This window comes from Eubalaena glacialis, chromosome 19 (genome assembly GCF_028564815.1).
Source record: "Eubalaena glacialis isolate mEubGla1 chromosome 19, mEubGla1.1.hap2.+ XY, whole genome shotgun sequence".
Taxonomy (NCBI): domain Eukaryota; kingdom Metazoa; phylum Chordata; class Mammalia; order Artiodactyla; family Balaenidae; genus Eubalaena; species Eubalaena glacialis.
The window spans coordinates 38,481,737-38,506,476 of record NC_083734.1 but is presented as its reverse complement, the minus strand read 5'-3'; the positions used below and the strand labels follow the sequence as shown (position 1 = coordinate 38,506,476).

General features: G+C 43.5%; 1 protein-coding gene and 1 pseudogene across 1 annotated transcript in view; one reads left to right on the top strand and one right to left on the bottom strand.

Moving 5' to 3' along the window:
• B4GALNT2 (beta-1,4-N-acetyl-galactosaminyltransferase 2 (SID blood group)) overlaps nucleotides 1–18,980 on the bottom strand; it is a 31,333-nt gene extending 12,353 nt beyond the window's left edge. Inside the window, exons 1-6 of the mRNA XM_061175716.1 lie at nucleotides 18,787–18,980; nucleotides 17,708–17,845; nucleotides 9,126–9,232; nucleotides 7,540–7,577; nucleotides 4,646–4,826; nucleotides 3,522–3,608 (exon numbers count right to left, since the gene is read on the bottom strand). Coding sequence (XP_061031699.1) covers nucleotides 3,522–3,608; nucleotides 4,646–4,826; nucleotides 7,540–7,577; nucleotides 9,126–9,232; nucleotides 17,708–17,845; nucleotides 18,787–18,962 — 727 coding nt within the window. The 5' untranslated portion in view covers nucleotides 18,963–18,980. The remainder of the gene's footprint in view (nucleotides 1–3,521; nucleotides 3,609–4,645; nucleotides 4,827–7,539; nucleotides 7,578–9,125; nucleotides 9,233–17,707; nucleotides 17,846–18,786) is intronic.
• LOC133079792 (small ubiquitin-related modifier 2-like) lies at nucleotides 10,574–10,909 on the top strand (annotated as a pseudogene).
• Nucleotides 18,981–24,740: the final 5,760 nt, after the last annotated feature.

Here is a 24,740-nt window from a genome sequence, read left to right as displayed (position 1 = left end):
TTTAATTCAGCATTTAATCAACTAATACATTGCAATCAAGATGGGTTTATTCCAGAAATACAAGAACAATTTCAACAGCAGAAAATCAATCAATGTAAGTCACTACATAAACCCAATTAAAGAAGAAAAAATATTTCAATGGGTACAGACAATTTATCTGATAAAATTCAATACTCATTCATATAAAAACTCTCTGCAAGGAAATAGAAAGTAGAAATAGAAAAATTCTTAGCAGCAGTAATAGAAGGAAAGGGACTTCCCTGGTGGTCCAGAGGTTAAGACTTCACCTTCCAATGCAAGGGGTGCAGTTTCAATCCCTAGTCGAGGAGCTAAGACCCCACATGCCTCGCAGCCAAAAAACCAAAACTTAAAACAGAAGCAATATTGTAACAAATTCAATAAAGACTTTAAAAAACTGGTCCACATCAGAAATAGAAGGAAAGAAGGAAACTTTCTTACCCTGACACATCTACCACCTTCATACCCAGCAAACATGAATGGTAGAGCATTCGAATGTTCTTAAAGTCAGGAACAAGCAAAAGTGCCTGCTACCACTGTTATTATTCAACACTGTACCAGAGATTTTAGCAAAATGCAGTAAGACGAGAAAACTAAACAAATGATAAGAACTGGAAAAGAAGATAAGAACTGAAAAATCATTATTTGTTCAAGAGACTCTTTGTTAAAAACAATCACTAATATGAGTGCAAGAACGATGCTGCTTGTAAGTTCAACATTCAAAAATCACTAATGTCCTATATACCAACAGCAACCAATTAAAATGTAGAAGAAAAAGATTCAATTTATAAAAGCAATAAGAAATATAAAGTACCTAAGACTAAATCCAATAAAGTGTGCAATTCCTTTACAAATAAAACTACAAAATAAATTATTGAGGAACCTATGAAGAGACTATGACATGGAGATTATAACATGGAGAGGTATACCAGATTCATGGTTGGGAATATTCAACTTCATAAAACTGTCAATTCATCTCTAATTAATCTACAAATTCTATGAAATTCTCATCAAAATCTCAAGGGATTTTGGAGGATCTTGATGAGCTGATGCCAAAACTCTAATGAAAAAGTAAAAGACCAAGAAGAGCTGAGAAAATTTTGCTAAATGAAGTACAGTCATCCTGAAGTATAGAATTTATCCCCACTAGATACAAAACCTGTTATAAAGTGTATGGAAACATTGTGGAATGAGCCCAAGGATAAACAGATCAATGTGACCTAAGAAAGGTTCAGACCCCTGCATGCATGAAAGTGGGTGTGTGAGGGGCCGGCTGTACGAGCAGGAGGAGGCTGGACCACTAGGTCTGTGGTGGTGGGACAATAGGCTCTCCATACACAAAAAATTAGGTCCTCTTCACATGCCACATGTAAGTATCTAAATGTAAGAACCAAACATGTGCAACGTTTGAAAAAAATACAGGAGAGTGTCTTTATGGCTCCAACGTAGGGAAGAATTTCTTGAATAAGGCACAAAAAGCAAAAGCTAGAAAAAAACCCAACGAATCAATTTTATTAAAGGATAAATCTTTATAATAACAAAAGACCCCGAAGCAAAATCAAAAGACAAGCCATGGACTGACAAAAGGTCAGAAACTAGAACTTCATACCATACAATGTAACTTTTATGAGAAGTTCAAAAATGCATTGTACCACACTGTATATGCTCTGTGTGTGTGTGTGTACACACGTGTAAGAATAGAAATCTACATATTAAAATGTACAAAAACAGGGAAAAGAAAGATCATGACTGCTGGAAGAAGGGAGGGGAATAAGATTGTGGTGGTTTCCATTTTATCGGTAACACTTTATCTTTAAAACAAATCTGAAGCCAAAAATGGTTTTTTGTGAACTCCTTGTACCTATTTCTTTTATTTTTGAGATAGTTATGATGTTAAGCCCATACTTTAAATCCCTCTCCATAGATATTTAATACTATTACTTTAAAATAACAATTTATATTTTGAAAAGAATCTATTTGAATAGATTACATTTTGAATATATAGGTAATACAGTAAAAAAAATGTCAACTGTTCAAAATTCTAAATGTATTGAAAGTTATACCATGAAAATACTTCTTCCCATCCCTGTTCCCAACTACTTGGTTTCTTCCCAGGAGTTTACCAGTATTACCAATTTCTCGTTTATTTTTCTGTAATCAAGCAGTTATGTCTTCTTTCCCCCTTTCTTTTTACAGTAATGGTAGCTTAATCTTTACTCTTTTCTGTACATCTTCGAAAGCATTTTGTATCAGAATAAAAACCTTCCTGCTCCTGTTTTCCTCCTCCGTCCTTCTGAATGGCACTGCGTGGCATTTCATTATACCAATGGACCACACTTGATTTAACCAGTGCCTCCCACTTTTAAGGTTTTTGTCATTGCAAACAATGCTGCTGCAATAAATACCTTCAAACAAACGTCATTTCACACAGATGCAAGCATCTTAGGATAATTTCTAGAAGCCACATGATAAGTGGCTGGACCAAAGCACATATACATTTAAAATGCTGATAGACAGGACTTCCCTGGCGGTGCAGTGGTTAAGAATCTGCACTTCCACTGCAGGGGGCACGGGTTCCATCCCTGGTCAGGGAACTAAGATACCGCTCGCAGTTTATGTTTCCCCACTCCTCCAATACAATATGAATGTAGTTTTCATTTGCACTTTTCTTAGCATGAAATTGAGCATATATTTTAATGGCTAAAAGTATTCTTGAATTTAACTTTTTGTGAATTGGCTTATTCTTTTCTTATTGTTCTTTTCTTATTGATGTTCTTTTCTTATTGATTCACAAGTGTTCTTAAGTAAAATTAGACCTTTGACTTTAATGTGTGTTGAAGATATTTTTTCCCAATTTGTCCTTTGTCATTTGACTTTGCACATGGTAAGTTTCTGTCATAAAAACATTAAAAATTGTTATGTATTTTATGTTTTTAGTCTTTTCCTTATGGCCTCTGGGTTTTGTGTCATATTTAGAAAAGTCTCATACGCCAAAGTTTTTATTTATTTATTTGGCTGTGCTGCACGGCATGCGGGATCTTAGTTCCCGGACCAGGGATCTAACCCATGCCCCCTGCAGTGGAAACACAGAGTCCTAGCCACTGGACCACCAGGGAAGTCCCTCCAAAGTTATTTTTAAACTCCACGTTTTTTTCTAGTACTTAAAAAAAATAGATATTTGCCTATTTGGAATTTATCTTGGTATGAGCTGTGAGATAGATTCAACTTGTTCTTTTCCACATAGTTACACAGTTATCCTGCATGATTTCTTGAATAATCCATCTTTTCTCCCTTTAATTTGAAAAGCTTCCTTTATCACATGGTAAAATTCCAACATGTCTATTTCTCGATTTCTAATTTGATTCCATTGATGTATCTATTCCTGCTCCAGTACCACTCTATTTTTATAATTATCCTCCTCCTCCATCTCAGACGGGATCCCTTCTGAATCTCACCAATATTCTATAGGACCCACCATGAAGCCCCAGGGACAAGGGCCTTACCTGGTCCAGGGTCATATAACTTGGGCATAACAGGAAGGCGGATGGTCACCGGAAACTTGGCCACTGAGGACTTGGACTGCAGACTCACTGGAGAGAGAAATAAGGTCAGGGCGGGTGCACTGTGTCTGGGTCACTCCCCACACTGCCCGGGAGGCCGACGGGATGCGGGAGTGGACCGGTGGAACGAGACTGAAGACCGCATGGTCTATGGCATCCTGCCTCATAACCTGCTGTGCATCCCTGGGGCAACCAGCTGATCACCTCCGAAACTCACATTTCCTCCCCATGAGAATCTGTCGGGTAAAGTGGGCTTGGAATCAGAGGGATGGATTAAGTTTGACTTTGCCTTGTTATCTGAAATTCCTTGGGTAAATCACTTCACCTCCTTCTCCATCTACAAAACCAGGATAATACTACCTGCCCCATTTTATACCTCACAGGGTCATTTTGTGATAAGAAATGTTTGAAAATCTGAAGGTGAAGAGAACTCTGCCTCTAGTTTGTGCTCATGGGAAATCTGTCCCACATTTCATTTTTTCTGTTGGTGTCCTGGGAATGCATCCTATGTAGCCGCTCAAAATGGGAACGGGTGCCTTTAATTCATCCAGAAAGAAACTGGGGCTGCCCTGACGGTGGCAGGAGTTGTTCTCCCAGGAATTCTGGGGACGGGAATGGGGACTGGGATGGGAGGAGGAAGACAAAGCAGCCACTGACCTGGGGGCTGCTAGTTCCCCACATCCCTCTTTCCTGTTAGTGCCCAGGACAAGATACTGATGCATAGACTGCCCCCCATCTACTGCAGCCAAAATCTTCAGCTTTGCTTGCTACTGAGAATGAGGAACAGAACTGGATGGTTTCTAGGGGCACAGCATGAATGATCTGTCTTCATGGAGAGCTGAGCAAGCATTTTGCCTGTCATTTCCTTCAAGTCACTCTATGCGGTCAATGGCAACATGGGGGATCGCACTGTGTACAGTAATTGGGAAGTTAGGTGTTTAGAGTTAGAAACAGGAGCCAGAGAGGCAGGCTTCCTGGAGGAGGAAGACTTTGAGGGCCTGATGGTGTCTTTCTGGGTCCCTAAGCATTTTGGACAGGTGCCTAAGCACCCAAGGACAGCCTCTCACCTACATCCACCCTGCAGCGCTGATACTCTGTGCTTGTGTATGTCACGTGCTGGAGTATGAAATTCAAAAGCTTCCGGTTACTGGTCGAAATGTTCAGCTGCTTCTGGCCTCTGCCCTGCACCACACTGTCTGGGATGTCAGCGAGGGTGTTCAGTGTCCCCAGAGAAGCTGTCAGGGTGACCTAGGGTGGATGAGATAGAAAGACGAAATGCAAAGAACAGCACATACCCAGAATGGCCAGCAGGGAGCAGAGCGCATAAACACGAGAGGAGAAGGATCACGGGTGCCCCTGAAACCTAGGGTCTGGCTCTGCGGTTGCTGCCCCAGCCCCAGTAAAGAAGAATCAAGTCCGAGGACCTGGTGTGTTCAAGGGCCATTTCTGAAGCATTCTTAACTCTTGCCTTGCAGGATACCATTTTCTTCCTACCCCGGCTGCTTGCTTGCTTGCTTACTTGCTTATTTATTTATTTGTTTGTTTGTTTGTTTATGGCTGCATTGGGTCTTCATTGCTGCGCGCGGGCTTTCTCTAGTTGTGGCGAGCGGGGGCTACTCTTCGTTGCAGTGCGCAGGCTTCTCATTTCTCATTTCAGTGGCTTCTCTTGTTGCTGAGCACGGGCTCTAGGCACACGGGCTTCAGTAGTTGCGGCACATGGGCTCAGTAGTTGTGCTGCACGGGCTTAGTTGCTCCGCGGCATGTGGGATCTTCCCAGACCAGGGATTGAACCTGTGTCCCCTGCATTGACAGGCAGATTCTTAACCACTGCACCACCAGGGAAGTCCCATGACTGCTCCTTTTGAATTCCGTTTGCCGACTCCTCCTTGTCTATCTGACCTCCAAAGAGAGTTTTTCAGGGTTTGGTTCTGCGTCCTCTTCCCTTCTTAATCTACACCTTCTCACTAGAGGAGGTGGCAGCTTTAAATAATATTCATATGCTGATGGTTTAAAAATGTACATCTTCAGGGCTTCCCTGGTGGCGCAGTGGTTGAGAATCTGCCTGCCAATGCAGGGGACACGGGTTCGAGCCCTGGTCTGGGAAGATCCCACATGCCGCGGAGCAACTAGGCCCGTGAGCCACAACTACTGAGCCTGCGCGTCTGGAGTCTGTGCTCCGCAACGGGAGAGGCCGCGATAGTGAGAGGCCCGCGCACCGCGATGAAGAGTGGCCCCCGCTTGCCACAACTAGAGAAAGCCCTCGCACAGAAACAAAGACCCAACACAGCCATAAATAAATAAATAAATAAATAAATAAATAAATAAATAAATAAAAATTAAAAAAAAAAAAAATGTACATCTTCAGGGACTTCCCTGCTGGTGCAGTGGTTAAGAATCCGCCTGCCAATGCAGGGGACAAGGATTCGATCCCTGGTCTGGAAGATCCCACATGCTGCGGGGCAACTAAGCCTGTGCACCACAACTGCTGAGCCTGTGCTCTAGAGCCTGTGAGCCACAACCACTGAGCCCACGTGTCACAACTACTGAAGCCCGCGTGCCTAGAGCCTGTGCTCTGCAACAAGGGAAGCCACCGCAATGAGATGCCTGCGCACCGCAATGAAGAGTAGCCCCCGCTCGCAGCAACTAGAGAAAGCCCGCGTGCAGCAACGAAGACCCAACGCAGCCAAAAATAAATAAATAAAATAAATAAATAAAGTAAATAAATAATTTTTATTTTTAAAGTACATCTTCAGCTCCTATCTTTCTGAGATCCAGCTGCCTGGTTGGTTGCTCTGCTAGGAAGTTTCACAAGCAGCTCAAACTGATATCTTCAAAACTGAACTATGTTTTTTTCTCGATAAACCTGTTTTCCACCCCGTCCCTGGCTCTCCTTGCCTTGTGAATGGCACCTCCACCCACTCAGCTGTTCCAGTCCCCAAGTGAAGTCATTCTTGTCCTGCTCTTTCCCCCACGCCTACAGCCAATCCATGAGTGAGTCCTGCCTGGTCCACCCTCAACATGTAGCTAGAATCCGTCTGCTTCTCTCCATCCCCACTGCTACTCTCTTCCCTTGCCTTCTTGTCTTCTGCAACAGCCAGTTATCTTTAGGAAAAGTAACCTAGACTATGTCATTCCTGCTGAAAACACTTTAGTCATTCGAGAGATACTTTCTGAGATCCAAACTACAGGCACTGGGAAAAGAGTAGTGAATAAGACAGACTCCCTGCCTTCAAGAAGCTTATAGTCTAGTGAGGAAGAGTGGCAATAAGCATATCATGACATATATAAAGTAACTCAGGTATGATAAGTGCCATGAAGAAGGTAACACACACACACACAAAAGAAGGTAACACAGAGTAGAGACAAAGTGACAAAGGTGTAGGGGGCAGCGGCGGTGAGGGTAGTTGGGGGGGAGGTGGCCAGAGGCGCCCTCTGGAGGACAGAGCAGCTTTGCTCAATCACCACCCATTACAGCCTTGTGTGGCATGCAGAAGGGGGAAAACTAAAACTATATTTCCCACACTCCTTTTCAGTTAGGGTTCTGGATGTGATTTACATCCCACCCCTTAGACATACTTGCATAGACCTTGATTTGGAGCTATCTTAAATGGGAAAGAAGGGCAGGCCACAGAGCATCCACCTTGCTGGCGCTGACCCGAACAGAGGCAACACAGCCCGGCTGTGGCGGCAGCTTCCTCTTGTAGCTGAAGGCAGCAGCACCCTTGGTGGCCCAGTGTTCTGGAAGTCCTCCCTGGAACTCCAGCTACCCCACGGCTGGAGAATTCATGACTTCTATAGGCACACTGCCCCCTCTCCCCACCATGGACTCACGTCTAATATTTAATCAGGATAGAGACTCTGTCAAAATCTGAAACCAGCTACCATGGGGGGAAGAGGGCACAGGCAGTGAGCCAAGGACAGGATGCTAAGTGCAAAAGGGAGCTGGGAAGGGGACTCTTGCCTCATAGATGGGAGCATCTGGTCCTTCAAACTGGAGACCTGGAGAACACAGGAAAAAGGACAAAAAACACCATTTGAGAGGATGCCAAGGACTCCCTGATGCTCTCACCTTCCTGGCCGACTCCTACACATCCCTCCAGAGTCCCTTTAAGTGTCACCTATCCAGGGAGTTTGCTGACCACTCCCCTCTCCCCAGGGCTCTATTAGATGGTGTCTCATGGTCCTTCTCAAATTCCAGCAGTTCTAAAGCCTCCGATGCCCACCCTCAGTTTTGGATGGTGCTGTGAATTAATCCAGTCCCTTCCAGGTATCTCTGTTACTGAAGGGAAGGAAGCAATAGATAAATAATGAATCATCCTTATATGAGTTTCCTGGAATAGTCAAATTCATAGAGACAGAAAATAGAATGGTGGTTGCCAGGGACTGGGGGGAAAAGGGAGTTACTGTTAAATGGGTGCAGAGTTTCAGTTGGAAAGATGAAAAAGTTCTAGAGATGGTGCTGGTGATGGTTGCAGAACAATGTGAATGTACTTAATGCCACAGAACTAGACACTTAAAAATGGTTAAAATGGTAAATTTTATGTTATGTATGTTTTACCACAATAAAAAAAGAACTACCCAAAGTGGCAAATCATTTTTTAAATGACTATTCAAAAACACTAGCAATTGGGGCTTCCCTGGTGGCGCAGTGGTTGAGAATCTGCCTGCCAATGCAGGGGACACGGGTTCGAGCCCTGGTCTGGGAAGATCCCACATGCCGCGGAGCAACTAGGCCCGTGAGCCACAATTACTGAGCCTGCGCATCTGGAGCCTGTGCTCCGCAACAAGAGAGGCCGCGATAATGAGAGGCCCGCGCACGTCGATGAAGAGTGGACCCCACTTGCCACAACTAGAGAAAGCCCTTGCACAGAAACGAAGACCCAACACAGCCATAAATAAATAAATAAATAAATAAAAATTAAACTTAAAAAAAAAAAAACTCAGTAACATTCAGCAATAAACATTTATTAAAAAAAAAATAGCAATTCATCCCAAATGATTTTATTTTAGAATCTATCTCTGTTCTTATAATATGATCAATTCAAGCTCTAATTCAGACATATTCTTCTTATGTGGCCTTAGATAACTCTGTGAAGTTGGCAAAATAATATTTACCTCACAAGGATGTGATGCTGAACTAAAAGAGTGTGTAAAATTCCCTTGTAGAGGGGAGTTTTAACTGGCATAAATATCCTTTGCCATATGCACTCCCTGGAGATGAGCTCATGCTTTGCCTGCTCCCATGATGCTGGAGGCCACCAAAAAGCCAATTATGTCCCAAGATTCCTCGATGCACATAGATTTCTGTCCTCTTCTATGTTATCTCGGATACCCAGGGAGGTTACAGCTACTAAGGGCGATTCCCAGTGGTGGAAAGAGTGAGACTAATGAAATGGTTTCATTTCATTAAATGAAACCATGTCAAGCTTCATTGTGCTGGGTACACAGCAGGTACCCAATGAATGACTGTTCCCTTCTGCTTCCTCCTTTTGCTTAAGAAGGAATAAGAAAGTTGCTCGGGTCTTTTCTGAACGGAGATGTACCTACCTGGGATGGGAACCGTGTGCAGGGGCATCACTTCCACCCCGTGGACAGGGTACCCAAAGGGCAGGTTGGGCTGAGCCAGCAGGGGCGGTGGGCGAGGCAGCCCTTCTCTGCAGAGAAACAAAACCATTGGCAGCTGCTTTGACGCCTGTCCCTAGTTAGTTCTTAAAGTGATGTTTGTACCCAGAGCTTTGTGCTGTCAATGGTGAGAAATTGAAAGTAGATTGGCCCGATCTGCCCTCCATTTTCTCTCCTCCTTTATTCCTGCCCCTCCCTCCAGTCTCTAATTCCACAAAGGAATTGAAGCAGATTACAACAAAGCACATTCAAAATCAAAATCACAACCAGCAAAAAAGAAGAAACAAAATAATCAGACCATATCGGCCAACCCAGCAGCAGTTGCTAAACACCAAAGACACATCTGAACTTCCTGGTAGCCAAGGTACAAAGTAATTGACAATACGCTGGACAAAGTACAAAGCAGACCAACTCCTGAACGGTGGTAAAACTTTTCTTGTCACTGAACAAATTAAATATATAAAACTTTATCTAGGAGTGGATGTTGTCTCAGTATTTTTAGAGCAAACACAGTGACCATTTCCAGATGGCTTTGTTGTTGTAACAACCTTCAGTCAAAGACATAACACAATCCAGTGATATTGACTGTTTGAGGGACTAAGGTAATACAGTTGATAGGTAGGCTTCAGGGATCCGCTTAACCATGGAAATCATTTAGATTACCTGGAAGAAAGATTAGACTACTGAAGTATTTACGGGAACATGAAAAAGACAAAATTTTAAAATGGAAAGGTACAGAAATAGGCAATTAACAGAAGAGGAAATACAAATGGCTAATAAATATATGAAACACGCTCAGCTGCAATATTAATCAGGGAATCGCAACTTTAAAAGCAATGAAAAAACAATGATACCTTTTCCTTGAAGTTTTAAAATGTTATGATAGCGAGTGTTGATTAGGTAGAGAGTATGGAAATAAGGTACTACACTTACCAACTCTTCATGAAAGTGTGAGTTAATGTTGGTCCTCTTGAAGGCAATCTGGCCATATTTATTAAGAGCAGAAATAAGTATATCCTATGATTGAGCAATTCAGATGCTAGGTGAGGGGAGAAACTTGTGGTTGTCAACAGTAGGACATGCATAAGGAGGTTTGTTTCAGCATTGCCTGAAGTGAACATCCTTACACACATCTTAATAAATGAAGGAAAGAATGTAAGTATAATGTAATATTATTATAAATTATGTAAATGTAATAATGAAAATTTTGCAAAAATCTGAATATCTTTCAGTAGGGGAATGGCTTAATAAAATTCATTGCATTCATATTCATAGCTGTATAGCAATTAAAAGGAATGAGCTAGATGTATAGACCGCTCTTAAAAATATATCATTGAGGCTCCTGGTGTTGCTTGTGTGCTCATTTGGTGCAGACCTGGTACCTCTTTTGTGAAATGGCAGCTGAGGAGACGCCAGCGCTCGGATGACGGACAAAAAGCCCAAGGAAGGAGTCAAGACTGAGAATGGTTATCACGTGATTTGAAGGGGGCGGGGTAGGATGGTTCCGCCGCGCAGTTTAAGATGAAGAGGCACACACCACTTAGCAAGCGGACGGAAGCCTATGTGACCAGCAGGGTGTGTCCATGAGGCAGATTCGATTCCGATTTGATGGGCAGCCAATCAATGAGAAAGACACACCCACACAGTTGGAAATGGAGGCTGGAGATACCACTGATGTGTCCCAGCAGCAGACAGGAGGTGTCCACTAAAAAGGGAACCTGCTACTTTGTTCCTCCAGACCAAGGAGACATTCTCAGAAGACCACAATTTGGTTCCACCACATCCTGACCACTACAGTATCGTTTTCTCTGTTCTTTCATTTTCCACTTCCCCATTCCTGGTGTGTGTGACAAGTGTATGTGCACAAACATATTGCTCGCTTGCTTTCTGGCCGCACAATGCTCCTACCAGAGATGGAACCCGGGCCACGGCAGTGGAAACTTGGGGTCTTAACCACTGGACTGCCAGGGAATTCCCACTTGTTGCATTTTTTAAAACTAAATAGCCAGTGGTATGTTTTGATTGGCATCAAATGGAGATGGGATGGGGGAATTCTGGTTATGAGAAAATACCCCCTTCTCCATTAGCAACAGGCTCACTCAGCTCTTGTCTTCATGTTCAGTAAGTTATTTTGCTCTCACTGTTTAACACAAGAATAACAAGATTAAAAAATCCTTGCATACCTTGTTCTATTGGAGAATTTTAATGTTTTTCATTTATCTTTGTAAAACCAAGGATAATTTTATAACCCTCTTGCACGTAGCTGTTACAGGTAAAGCAATCGGTATTTAAGGAGGTATAAATTCTTCGAAAAGAAATGCATCCTGGATAGTTTTTCTCTTCAAGTCAAACATCTTGTTGTTTAAATAAACTTCTTGTTTAAAATGGAAAAAAAAAAGGGACTTTCCTGGTGGCGCCGTGGTTAAGACTCCGCGCTCCCAATGCAGGGGGCCTGGGTTTGATCCCTGGTCAGGGAACTAGATCCCACATGCATGCCACAACTAAGAGTTCACATGCAACAACTAAGGAGACCGCCTGCCGCAACTAAGACCCGGTGCAACCCAATAAATAAATAAATAAATATTAAAAAAATAATAAAATAAAACGAAAAAAATCATTGAATGAAAGCAAATTTCAGAGTCATTTGTTCTTATGGTACCAATTACATTAAAAATACACACACAAGGTAATTCCCTGGTGGCGCAGGGGTTAAGAATCCGCCTGCCAATGCAGAGGACACGGGTTCGAGCCCTGGTCCGGGAAGATCCCACATGCCGCAGAGCAACTAATCCCGTGCGCCACAACTACTGAGCCTGCGCTCTAGAGCCCGCATGCCACAACTACTGAGGCTGCGTGCTGCAACTACTGAAGCTCGTGAGCCTAGAGCCCGTGCTCTGTTACAAGAAAAGCCACTGCAGTGAGACGCCCGCGCACTGCAGCGAAGAGTAGCCCCCGCTCGCCGCAAACAGAGAAAGCCCGCGCGCAGCAACAAAGACCCAACGCGGCCAAAAACTAACTAAATAAATTTATATATAAAAATATATATATACACACAAAACACCAGTAGTATATGTTTATATGGATATATATATATAAACACATAAATATGTGTGTGATTATGTGTGTTCATCTGTGTGTGTAACAGTATAAAAATTAGTATAGAATAACATCCCTTTTACTACCCAGGCCCCCCATCACCCCCAGAAGAATCTCTACTTGTTGTTACCAAGAAGTTGTAGAGTGCCCTATTCCCCCAGGTGTGCTGGGACAGAAAAACTTTTGGGAGCCACTGATCTAGGCCAATCAAGTTTGTACTTGCTGAGCTGAGACAGGCAGGTTTCTAGCCTGAAGATGCCAAATGAAACTCAGAGGAAGAGAGTGTGTGAAACAGAGAATGTGGAAACAATCCTTGTTGACTGATGTGTTTTGCTAAGAACAGCGCTAGGAGGATCTGGGCAGGGACATCGTTAGGCTCCGAGAGTGTCGGTGTCCAGCCTCCTGGCCTGAGAGCTGTCCGGTCCCGCTCAGCTGATATCTACTGGGATGCGGTACCCAAGCTCTGATAGCTTGGCTTACACCTGTACTGCCAGATAAAAACCCAGGTCTGAGTCCTACCCATCCCACAAGTTCCAGACCTGCCCCATACCAGCAAGAAACCACTGGACTGTCAGCGGTGTGCAAAAGAAAAGAGTGAGCCAGCAGATGGAGTTTGTGCATCTGAGTGTAGTTTATCCAGAGTGTAATTACACCTGGGGGGGGTGGCGCGTCCCTCAGACTGCAGGGGAAAATGTGAAGATCTTGAGCCCTTGAAGGATTGAGGTGAGGAGAAAGACACCATTAGCCCCAAGCAGGATCTTCCTTCCTGAGCATGGGGGACTGACTAGCAGAAAAATTTCCCAGAGCCGGGCCTCTTGGATACCCCTAAATTGGTAGCCAGCGTATCAGCCATTGAAAGCAGGTGCCTCAATGACTTGGCCCAGCCCGCTGTCCCCTGGAAAGCTTGGACACTTTGTGTGAAAGGGGCTTGTAAGGCAAAATCTTGCTTACTCACTTGCCTGCCACCAAGGGACACATAGCCATTGATATTCATGTATAATAGTGGTGTGTGAGAGCTGGTTGTACTGACACAGGAGAGTCAACTGTTGAATTTTCAGGAACTTTGAAAGCCAGCTTTTAAACACAGCCAGTAATAAAAATTAAATTATATACATTTAAAATTAAATACAATGGGAACACAGGTAATAAATACTCAAAACTCTCCACTTCCAAATTATTTTACTACATTTTCCTATTATTCTGCTCTTGAGGTTATTTTCATCTATTGTATCTGTATGGTGGAGATATTTTATAACCGGAATTCAGTGATATCTTGTCTGTAGCTTGATATCAGCCACAGTGTGATTATCAAACCACAGAAATTGGCAAACACTACAAGCCACTATCAAAAGCCCATTGTTAAACATTTACCACCACTGTTCATACTTCTCCCCCCAACACACATAAATGCACCTCCACACACGCACGCAACCACACAAATGTCCACCCCTCTTCTAAAAACACAAACTAATACACTGTACAAACTTTCTGCACCTTGATGCAGAAAGGTGCAGATCTACTTCACCTTCTAAAGGTGCAGCGGGATCTACTTCATTCTTTTTTAATGCCTGAAGCTTCATCCTCCAAACTGCTTCTCTTCCCTCAGGAAGTGAATCACACCCAGAGCTCTGTCCAGAGTCACACATCACCCCATGCCTCTTATTCATTCATTTCTTGACTTGCCTGGCAGCATGCTAAACTGAGGACAAAGAGAGCAATAAAGTCCCTTTCCTGGAAAGGTGAGAACCCAGAGCCAGACTCCAAAAGCTAGAATACAAAGTCGTCTGTTCAGGGGGCTTCCCTGGTGGCGCAGTGGTTGAGAATCTGCCTGCCAATGCAGGGGACACTGATTCGAGCCCTGGTCTGGGAAGATCCCACATGCCGCAGAGCAACTGGGCCCGTGAGCCACAACTACTGAGCCTGCGCGTCTGGAGCCTGAGCTCCGCAACAAGAGAGGCTACGATGGTGAGAGGCCCGTGCACCGCGATGAAGAGTGGCCCACGCTTGCCGCAACTAGAGAAGACCCAACAGCCAAACGAAGACCCAACACAGCCAAAAATTAATTAATTAATTAATTAATTAAGTTCCTCTTTAAAAAAAAACAAAGTCGTCTGTTCAGTAACAGAGGTCAGGCCAGCTCTGAATGTCACCTTTTTCTTGAATGTTCCTTTTTCAATTCTCAGAGCTAGATGCTGCTCTCCCTCTTAAAACCTACCACATCCCTCCCTCTGACTGCTATTATAACATTGAGCTTGGGATTGAACTCTTGAGTTCCATGCAATTTGCTGAAAACACTCCCTGGGCCACAGACTGCCCATGTGCTCTGTGATGATGGTGGCGCAGGGAGGCTGTGACAGGCTTGACCCCGGGGGGAGGGCACACTCTGTATCCCTCTATTATACTGTAAGCTCATTGAGAGATGTTCTCTAGATCAGATTGATCTTTGTACCTAACTCAGCGCCTTGCTCAGCGCTACGAGTCTCCCCGCCCAGCTACTTCCTTAATGGCCTGAGACCCAATTCATGTCAGTTATCATTACTGGACTCTGTTTTTGTTCATACCCGGATTGCCAGGTATAATCCCAAGAGAGCTGGGCATTTCCAACAGGTGAAGGAGGGGGCAAGTGAGAACATGGCCAGTCCTTGGCCTTCCCAGTTTGGAATCTGTTCCTTCTTGTAATTCCTTCTGCCCAGCTCCCTCCAGACCAGTCCCCACTCCCAGCTAGTACCTCTTCTTATCCCTCCCTGCCTCCCAGCCCACCTACTCCAATCTCTTCAAAGCTCCCTCCCTGCTCTCCCTTCCCCCACCATGCACCTCCTGCCAGGTGCACACCTGAGGCACTCCCTGCTGGGGATGGCCGTGACTTCTCTCCCTCTGCAGCCCTGTGCCACCCAGGACACAGACAGAGCCATCTTCCAACATAAACGTGCCCACGTGTTTCCCCTCCCACCATCCACTTATTCTACAGATGCCTGTTAGACCTACTCTGTGCCAAGCACCTCAAGTCCCCGACCACAGGGACCTCACAGACAGTGGCAAAGGGAGACCAGGAGGCAAACGGTGGGAACCATCCTGGCAGGAAGCAGGCAGACGGTGTTACAGGGGCACAGGGCCAGGGCACAGTTCTGCTTGGTGTAAGAGCTTATCATATCATCTGTCTATCTATATATTTTTCTTACCTCCTCTACTATCCTATAACTTCACTGAGGCTATAAAGGCCTTCCATGGATCAACTTACTAAACGCCAACCCGAGGGACTATTATCATCCCCACAGCACAGAGGAGGTTAAGCTGCTTGCCCAGGGTTGCCCAGCTGAGACGTGGAGGATGCAGCCAGTCTGTTCCTTGGCAGCGCTGTTAGCCGCTGAGCCCCACGCTCCTTGCACAGCCACGTGGGGCTAGGGCTCACACCCCCGCCAGGATCACCTGCACACTGCACTGGCTTCCTGATCTCCAACACTCCCTCCTGCTGCTGTTCCCTCTTCTGGGGAGTCTTGCATTTGTGTGGAGTCTTCGGTGGTGACTGATTCCCACAATCAAACCTGGAGAGGCCTGACTGCCCCTTTCCCTTCCTTAATTCAAGACTTAGCCTCAGTCAACTGAGCAGTAAGGCAGTGGCCTAGGGACCGTTCATCAAAGAGGCACAGACAACATCTGTCGCGGCAGCCGAAGGAACGTTTACCTTCCTCCCAGCTACTCAACAGGTCTCCCTGCCTTCCCTTTGCCTTCCATCCGGGTTATCCTCCGTAGAAAAGCCAGAGTGATATTTTATATATGAAAGTATCTCATAGAATAACTTGCCACTTTTTAAAACTGTTCAATTCTTTGTGTCACCCAGAAAGCAAAATGCACATTCCTCCTGCTGGCTTACCAGGGCCGTCACCACTGGCCCCTCTGGACTCATACCGCCAGCCTCCAGCTGATGCACTAGGCGGCAACGGCTATGGCCTGCTTTCGTGTCATGCAGCCATCAAGAAAGTCCCACTCTGGCTTTGGGCCCTGTGTTAACTCTTCCTTCTGGGATGCTTTTCTGGGATGGGGGATTGTGGGAGACTCCTGCTTGATATATAAATCAGAGTTCAAGGTCACCTTTTTTCATTGTTCCATTAAATTTTATGCCATCAACCACAATATTTTAATTTACCTCTCCACATAGCACTTATAACGATCTACTATTTAGGTGATTTATGTATTTCTTTTCTTTTCTTTTTTTTTTTTTTGGCCGCACTGCGCAGCATGCGGATCTTAGTTCCCCAATCAGGGATCGAACTTGCACCCCCTGCAGTGGAAGCGCGGAGTCTTAACCACTGGACCACCAGGGAAATCCCTCTTAATGTATTATGTATTGCCTGTGAAGAACTATAAGAATGATAATGTTAATAATAAACCACAACAATGACCGTAGGTAATATTTTTGCAGTGCTTCTATATGTCAGGCCCTTTATGAGTTACTAGCCTTTTGTATGTTAACACAATGTTCCTTACAATAAACCTATGAAGGAGGTATCTCTGTTACAGTTTTTCATATGAAGATACTGAAGTACCATGAGGCTAAGTAACTTGCCATCCAGCCTGTTCCGAGATCAAGAGTTCAAGAGTTCAAGTCCTTAATCACCATGCTATTATTTATTACAGCACGCTTTCCACTGAAACTCATAAATGATTGCTGGGAGGGAAAAAAAGGGAAAAGACCTGCTCAGCCATTTCGTGCTCCCCTGGTTCTTGATTTCCCAGCCTGGTCATCCTACCACCTATGGATTTGGGGGAAGTGCCAACATCCTTCCTACAAATTCTCTCTTGATATGAGCCAGACACAATCCATCTCTGCTCTTTTCAACTGACAATCCTGGCCAATACACCCTGAAGGTTTAAAACTCCGGGCTTTGCACATAGCAGAGGGACAGTACATTCTTAACACATAAATGAATAAGATAATGCAACATGGTGAGACTCTAAAGGTACGTGCTCTGATGGCCTGGGTGCATGGAGACTGTGCCACCAACACCACACTGACGTTTCAAAGTCTCTTCATTCCTTTGCTCTTTCTTTATTACGCAATGCTTGAGACATGTCAAGTGTGGTGGGTTTTTTGTTTTGTTTTGTTTTGTTTTTGCCACGCAGCATGGCTTGCAGGCTCTTAGTTCCCCAGCCAGGGATCAAACCCAGGCCCCTGGCAATGAGAGCGCCAAGTACTAACGCTAGACCGCCAGGGAATTCCCAAGTTTTATAAATCTTTATTGAAGGACTATTTCCTCAGTTCTCTTTACTTGGTTTATTCCTAATAGTTCCTTCCAGGGACCCTGCAAGAGCGGGAGTGCCTTCCTTCTCTCCCTGGACCCACACCCTCAGGAGACAGTAGGGAGAGCTTCTGTTGCACCTCAGGGCCCAAGAGCCCTCAGAGTCTGCATTACCTCCTCTGAAAGTGTTCAAATTCAGCCTGTCTCCTCACTTTCACCGCAGGGAGGTCACTCTGGCCATAGGCATCCTCAAAGTTATAGCTTCCCGGATGTTCCGAGGCTTCACATTTGCACTGGTTTTTCGGGAAGAGCCTAAAACAAGATGAGGACTAAGATCACGGATTGGGTGGGTGGGCTGGTGCGTAAGGCGGGGCCTGAAGCCTAACCCAGTGTGTGGTTCCCCTCAGGCTCTCCTTTCCCATAGCCACCGTCTGGGTTGGGTTGAGACTCTAGAATGCCAGCAGTGGCTGTTCCCAAAGACACAGGGAGAGGAAGCAAGGGGAAAGGGCAAGAAGGCCCCCCCTCTCAAAACCAGCTTATGGTTACCAAAGGGGAAACGTGGGGGGAAGGGATAAATTAGGAGCTTGGGATTAACATAGACACACTACTATAGATAAAATAGATAACCAACAAAGACCTATTGTATAACACAGGGAACTCTACACAATATTCTGTATATAACTGAATCACTTTGCTGTACACCTGAAACTAACACAACATTGTAAATCAACTAGACTCCAATAAAATAATAAAAAATAAATTTTATAATCCAAAAAAAAAAAAAAGGCCCCCTCTCTTGAGTCATCTCCTGCACCAAACTTCTGCTACACTGCGCGGCTTGTGTGATCTTAATTCCCCGACCAGGGATCGAACCCAGGCCCGGCAGTGAAAGCTCAGAGTCCTAACCACTGGACCGCCAGGGAATTCCCCAAGCTTCTTTAAACTTGAGAGTCTCAGGAATGTCAGTGGCATCTCAGCACCCCCGACCAGAAGAGGAGGCCAGAGGGACAGAAAGGCAACATCTTTCCTGTAGTTTGGGTTAAACAGGCCCTCCAAAATCGTAAGGGACTTCGCTGGGAACAGAGTCCGTGCCCTGCAGACCAAGCCCTTACCTGGTTCCGTGGTTTGGAATCAAGTTCGCAATCAACACAGGTGCAGGAAGGTAGGCAACTGGCTGTAAAGTGGGCACAACAGGACACTCTGAGCCACAGGAAGGAGAGGTTAGACCAAAGTGGAGTAACTTGCTATCTCACCAGATTCCATCGTAGGTAAAGAGGCTCCTGACATGTTCCTCAGGTAGAAGCTTCAGCATCCCGGCAGCCAGAGTAGGGTGAGGGAGCTGTGGTTTGTGGTTACTGGACGCTGTATAAAGGTACACACTTCTGAACATAAATAACACAATGCCCAGGGCCAAGAGTAAGACCGACATCTTGAGGATCCACAGACGTCTAGAGCTGTTGGGACATAAAAGAGCAAAGGCCATTAAAGTCATTTTTCTTGATTATGTAAACAAAAAAGACTTGATTGTGTAATATAGACGGGAAGAGTAACTGGAGGAAAAATGTCAGTTAAATCTGTAGCTTACACTACTTAGCAAGATTGATTTCTGTTAAATAGAAGAGTAAAGAATCAATTTGCAACAGAGAGACTCAATAAAAATCACAAATAAAAGAATAGGCAAAAAGAGCCCAAGGGGAAATAAAGAGTAAGGTTTGCAATATTAATGTCAGCACAGTTGAATTCGAGGCAAAAAGATTATTAAGTGGGACCAAAAGGATCACTTATCATGATCACATGCATGATCCACAAAACAGATGTAGAGGTCATGAACTTTATCCATTAAATAATAGCATTAAAGCACACAAAGCAAAGAATGGCAGGATATGGAAGGAGAAGGATTACAAATACAAAGATAGTCATAGATTCTAACATTCTCACATCTAACACTCTAAAATCTCAGTCCTTAACAGATCAAGTCTCAAAAATATATAAAGCAATAGAGCAGCTAAATTATAGAACTCATATTCTGTTAAAGAGCTTTTAGAACATTTACAAAAATGGGCCACTTATTTGAACACAAAGAAAACCATAATAAAGTAGAAATCGTTCAGATTAAACACTCCACACTCTCACAAGTACAATCAAAATGAAACCTATAATAATAAGCCCCCTCTCCCAACAATGTGGAAAAAAATTTTAAAGCTTTCCAAAGCAAGTGTTTGAATCAAGGACAACATCAGAACAGAAATATAAAGCTAATGAAGGTACTACATACAAAACTGTGGAACACACTAAAACTATACTGAGTGGAAAATTTGAAGCTTTAAATACAAATTTCTGATCACAAGACATAAAATTAATAAATTAAACAATCAAATAAGAAGTTTGAAAATGGATAACAAAATGAATCTAAGAAAAGCAGAAACAATAACTTAATAACAATGCAGATGGAAAGTGGCAAATTAGAAAAAAACCTGAAATGAAATAATTGCTAAATCTAAGCACTGAGGAGAAAATTTTTGAGATATCTGCCTACTTTATAACCTCCCTGCTCTAAGACTCTTCTCCTGACCCACAGAGGTGACACCTATGAGCCTAGTTGTACCACACGATGCTCCCCTGGCCATGGCTGATTGGACAAAGGGTGGACACTTCTGAGCTGGGCTGATCAGCCAGAACTTCTTCCCAGGAATCGGGAAGCAGAGATACTGATCAGCTAAACCTGGTCCCCTGAACTGAGAATAGAGGGCAGGAGAGAAGGGAGAGAAGATAGAAGATGAGCGACACAAGAAGCCTAGATCTTGAATAGCTAGATGAAAGAGATGACTTTCTAGAAAACCACAAATAACCTAAACAGATCTGTAAAAGTGAAAAAAATTGAGGAAGTTGTCAAAGGCCTCAACAAAGTCCCAAATCCATGTTTCATAAGTAAACAACTCAATGCCGATTTATAAAAACCAGTTTTAGGGACTTCCCTGTTGGCACAGTGGTTAGGACTCACGCTCCCAATGCAGGGGGCCCGGGTTCAATCCCTGGTCAGGGAACTAGATCCCACATGCATGCCACAACCAAGAATTCACATGCCACAACTAAGGAGCCGGCAAGCCGCAACTAAGGAGCACATGTGCCACAACTAAGGAGCCAGCGAGCCACAACTAAGACCCGGCACAACCAAATAAATAAATTAAATAAATATTAAAAAAAAAACACACACACAACAGTTTTACAGCGATGCAAATGTAAGTACGGATGAATAATGATGTAAATATGCTAAACAAATATTAGCAAATAGAGTACAGTAGTATCCGAAATGAAAGATTCACCACTAACAAATGGAGTTTTCTCTAGGAGAGCCAGGATGACTCAGTGCTATAGTGTGGCTGAACCACTCTGACTCCATTTTGTCGGCTTATCTTAGGCCCACAGTCCTACTCGCTCCCCTTTCTTTTCTTTTCTTTTTTTAAAGAATGACAGCGTCATCAAATTCATTACACAATTCTCAACCTACCAAAAAGAAACAAATCACCGACAACAGAGGCACACGGCCTTGACCTTTTTGAGGGTTGGATTTTTTTCCTTTTGCCGTCAGGAAATAAAACTAAGAATTATGTCACTGAGTAAAAACGAAAGTGGGGAGAAAAAAATTCTACAGGTAGATGGCTTTTCTGGTATTCTATAGTTGTTTTCTCCTTAAACTGTTACCTGCTCCCTTTTCCATGTCACTGAGCTTTAGCCTACTCACAAGGAACGTGCCCAAGCAAGGTAAGTTTCCTATCAACTTTTCCCCTGGCCTTTTCAGTCCTGGAAGGATGCCTTTTGCTGACGCAGATGGTTAATGGTCATGAGAGCCCCAAGGGGAGGGGAAAAAAACCCGGTTCCCATCAATATGGACATGATTCTCCCTAGTAGTCAGATTCTATTTTTAGCTTTGGCCCTTTAAATCCCCCTGTACCCTTTTCTGCAGCACAGAGTGCAGCTTTGAATGCCTATGGATCAAATGCCTCTGGATCCTCTGCCAGATCCAGCCCATATGTAAGTTACCCACAACAAACTTCATAACTGCACTTCATGGAGTTGCCTGCTTCGTTTTCCGGTATCAAAGTTCCTTCTCAGTTAGAAGGATATTATTCGATGTCTCTGCCTCCCAACACACAATGTATTAATAAATTTCACCAAGAGAAAATTCAGGTCAGGAGAAAACCCAATATGATTATATTGACAGATGATTTTTTTTTTTAATAAATTTATTTATTTTTGGCTGCGTTGGGTCTTCATTGCTGCACGCAGGCTTCTCACTGCGGTGGCTTCTCTTGTTGCAGAGCACGGGCTCTAGGCACGCAGGCTTCAGTAGTTGTGGCTCACGGGCTTTAGAGCACAGGCTCAGTAGTTGTGGTGCACAGGCTTAGTTGCTCCGAGGCATGTGGAATCTTCCCGGACAAGGGCTCGAACCCATGTTCCCTGCACTGGCAGGCAGATTCTTAACCACTGTGCCACCAGGGAAGCCCTTGACAGATGATTTTAAAAGCATTTAATAAAATCCAACATCCATTCTTAATTTGTTACAAAACATCCCTCATTTAATAAAGGACCTAAAACAGTCTCCCAAGACAATAGAAAAGCAAAAATAAACAAATGGAACCTAATCAAACTTACAAGCTTTTGCACAACAAAGGAAACCATAAACAAAACAAAAAGACAACCTACTGACTGGGAGAAAATATTTGCAAATGATGTGACTGACAAGGGCTTAATTTCCAAAACATACAAACATACAATTCAATAACAAAAAACCAAACAACTCAATCAAAAATGGGCAGAAGACCTAAATAGACATTTCTCCAGAGAAGACATACAGATGGCCAAGAGACATTTGAAAAGATGCTCATCATCATTAATTATTAGAGAAATGCAAATCAAAACTACAATGAGGTACCACCTCACACCAGTCAGAATGGCCATCATTAAAAAGTCTACAAATAATAAATGTTGGAGAGGGTGTGGAGAAAGGGAACTATCCTACACTGTTGCTGGGAATGTAAATTGGTGCAGCCACTATGATCCAGCAATCCCACTCCTGGGCATATACCCAGCCAAAACTATAATTCAAAAAGATACATGCACCCCTATGTCCATAGCAGCACTATTTACAATAGACAGACCCCCCCCGGAAACAGCCTAAATGTCCATTGTGAGATGAATGGATAAAGAAGATGTGGTGTGTGTATATATATATCTATACGCACACACACACACACACACACACACACACACACACACACTGGAATATTACTCAGCCATAAAAAATAAAATAATAATACCATTTGCAGCAACGTGGATGGACCTGGAGATTACTGAGCAAAGTAAGTCAGAAAGAGAAAGACGAATACCATATGATATCACTTATATGTGGAATCTAAAATATGACACAAATGAACATATCTACAAAATTGAAACAGACTCACAGACATAGAGAACAGACTTGTGGTTGCCAAGGGAGAAGTGGGAGTGGGGGAGTGAAGGACTGGGAGTTTGGGATTAGCAGATGCAAACTATTATATAGAGAATGGATAAACAACACAGTCCTACTGCATAGCACAGGGAACTATATTCAATATCCTGTGATAAACCATAATGAAAAAATATGAAAAAGAATATATATATATGTACAACTGAGTCACTTTCCTGTACAGCAGAAATTAACACAACATCGTAAATCAACTATAATAAAAATTTTTTAAAAAGAAAGGACCTAGAAGAAATGACACCACAGTAATAATCATGAGCACACCTAACATCTGGATCTTGGTTTACATACAGTATTCCCATCTAAAGGAAATCAGAGCCCCTTGGAGAAATGGCTGATTCTGGCTTTGGGGCAAGGAAAATTCAAAGCGAGTCTGGAATATCCTGTAGTGTCAGAAAGGAAGGAAGCTATCTAAGAAGACCACAGTTATGTCCAAAGAAAAAGGAGCCAGTTTAGGGTCTTCTACCAGCCATATTTGGGACGATTGATACATCAACAAGAACAATGGCTATAATTAACTGTAACACATTGAATAAAATAAAAACCCATGAAGCTAATGATACCCAAGGGAAAAAATGCAAGGGGTGAGTGGGGTACTTAAAAAAAAAAAAACCTTTTTAGTTATAGAAAAAAATCCAAGTACATACAAAAAATAAAGAGAAAAATAAAATGAATTTTACTGTACTCATTACCCAACTTCTACTCCTGTACAAAACGGATGTATCTATTTCTTTACCTATTTCCCTCACTTCTCAAGTCATTTTGAAGAAAATCTTGACCTCATATCATCTCATCAGTAAATATTCTATCTCTGAAGGGTAATGTGGTAGTTTTGTACTCAAATGAACCGAGCTGGAACCACGTTTCCTTGAATTCCCTTCCCTGTGTAACGCCAGGTTAGTGATGGCCATAAGAGAAATTTGCATGAGATTTAGAGGCACTGCAGGTACTGGCAAGTTCCATCCACTTGATCCTCTTTCCCTCGACTCTGGGTCCAGCACTCCTTCCCAACTACTGGCCCTGATGACCAGCTACCCCAGGTTCACTATCAGAACTTTCTCTGAGAATTCACAGTAGTGGTAACCATGAGGAACAAGCTTTCATATACTTCTCCAGCAACTCTCTTTGTGGCTGTACTCCAGAAAAACAGATGCTTCTGAATTCTTTTTTTTTCTTTTTTTAAATTTATTTATTTATATTTATTTTTTAAATTTTTGGCTGCATTGGGTCTTTGTGGCTGCGCACGGGCTTTCTCTAGTTGCGGCGAACGGGGTCTACTCTTCGTTGTGGTGTGCAGGCTTCTCATCGTGGTGGCTTCTCTTGTTGCGGAGCATGGGCTCTAGGCGTGCGGGCTTCAGTAGTTGTGGCTCGCGGGCTCTAGAGCACAGGCTCAGTAGTTGTGGCGCACGAGCTTAAGTTTCTCCACAGCATGTGGGATCTTCCCAGACCAGGGCTCAAACCCATGTCCCCTGCACTGGCAGGCGGATTCTAAACCACTGCACCACCAGGGAAGCCCTGCTTCTGAATTCTGGCAAGTTCCAGCTCATTCACCTGTGACAAGGTGGTTGGTGACTTTTCTCTAATTCTTTTTTTTTTTGGAACTTTTTTCCCCCAGCCTGTCCCACAATTGTGTTAATTCCTATAAAAAATATTTCTTATTCTGCAATACTCATAGAAGTTCTC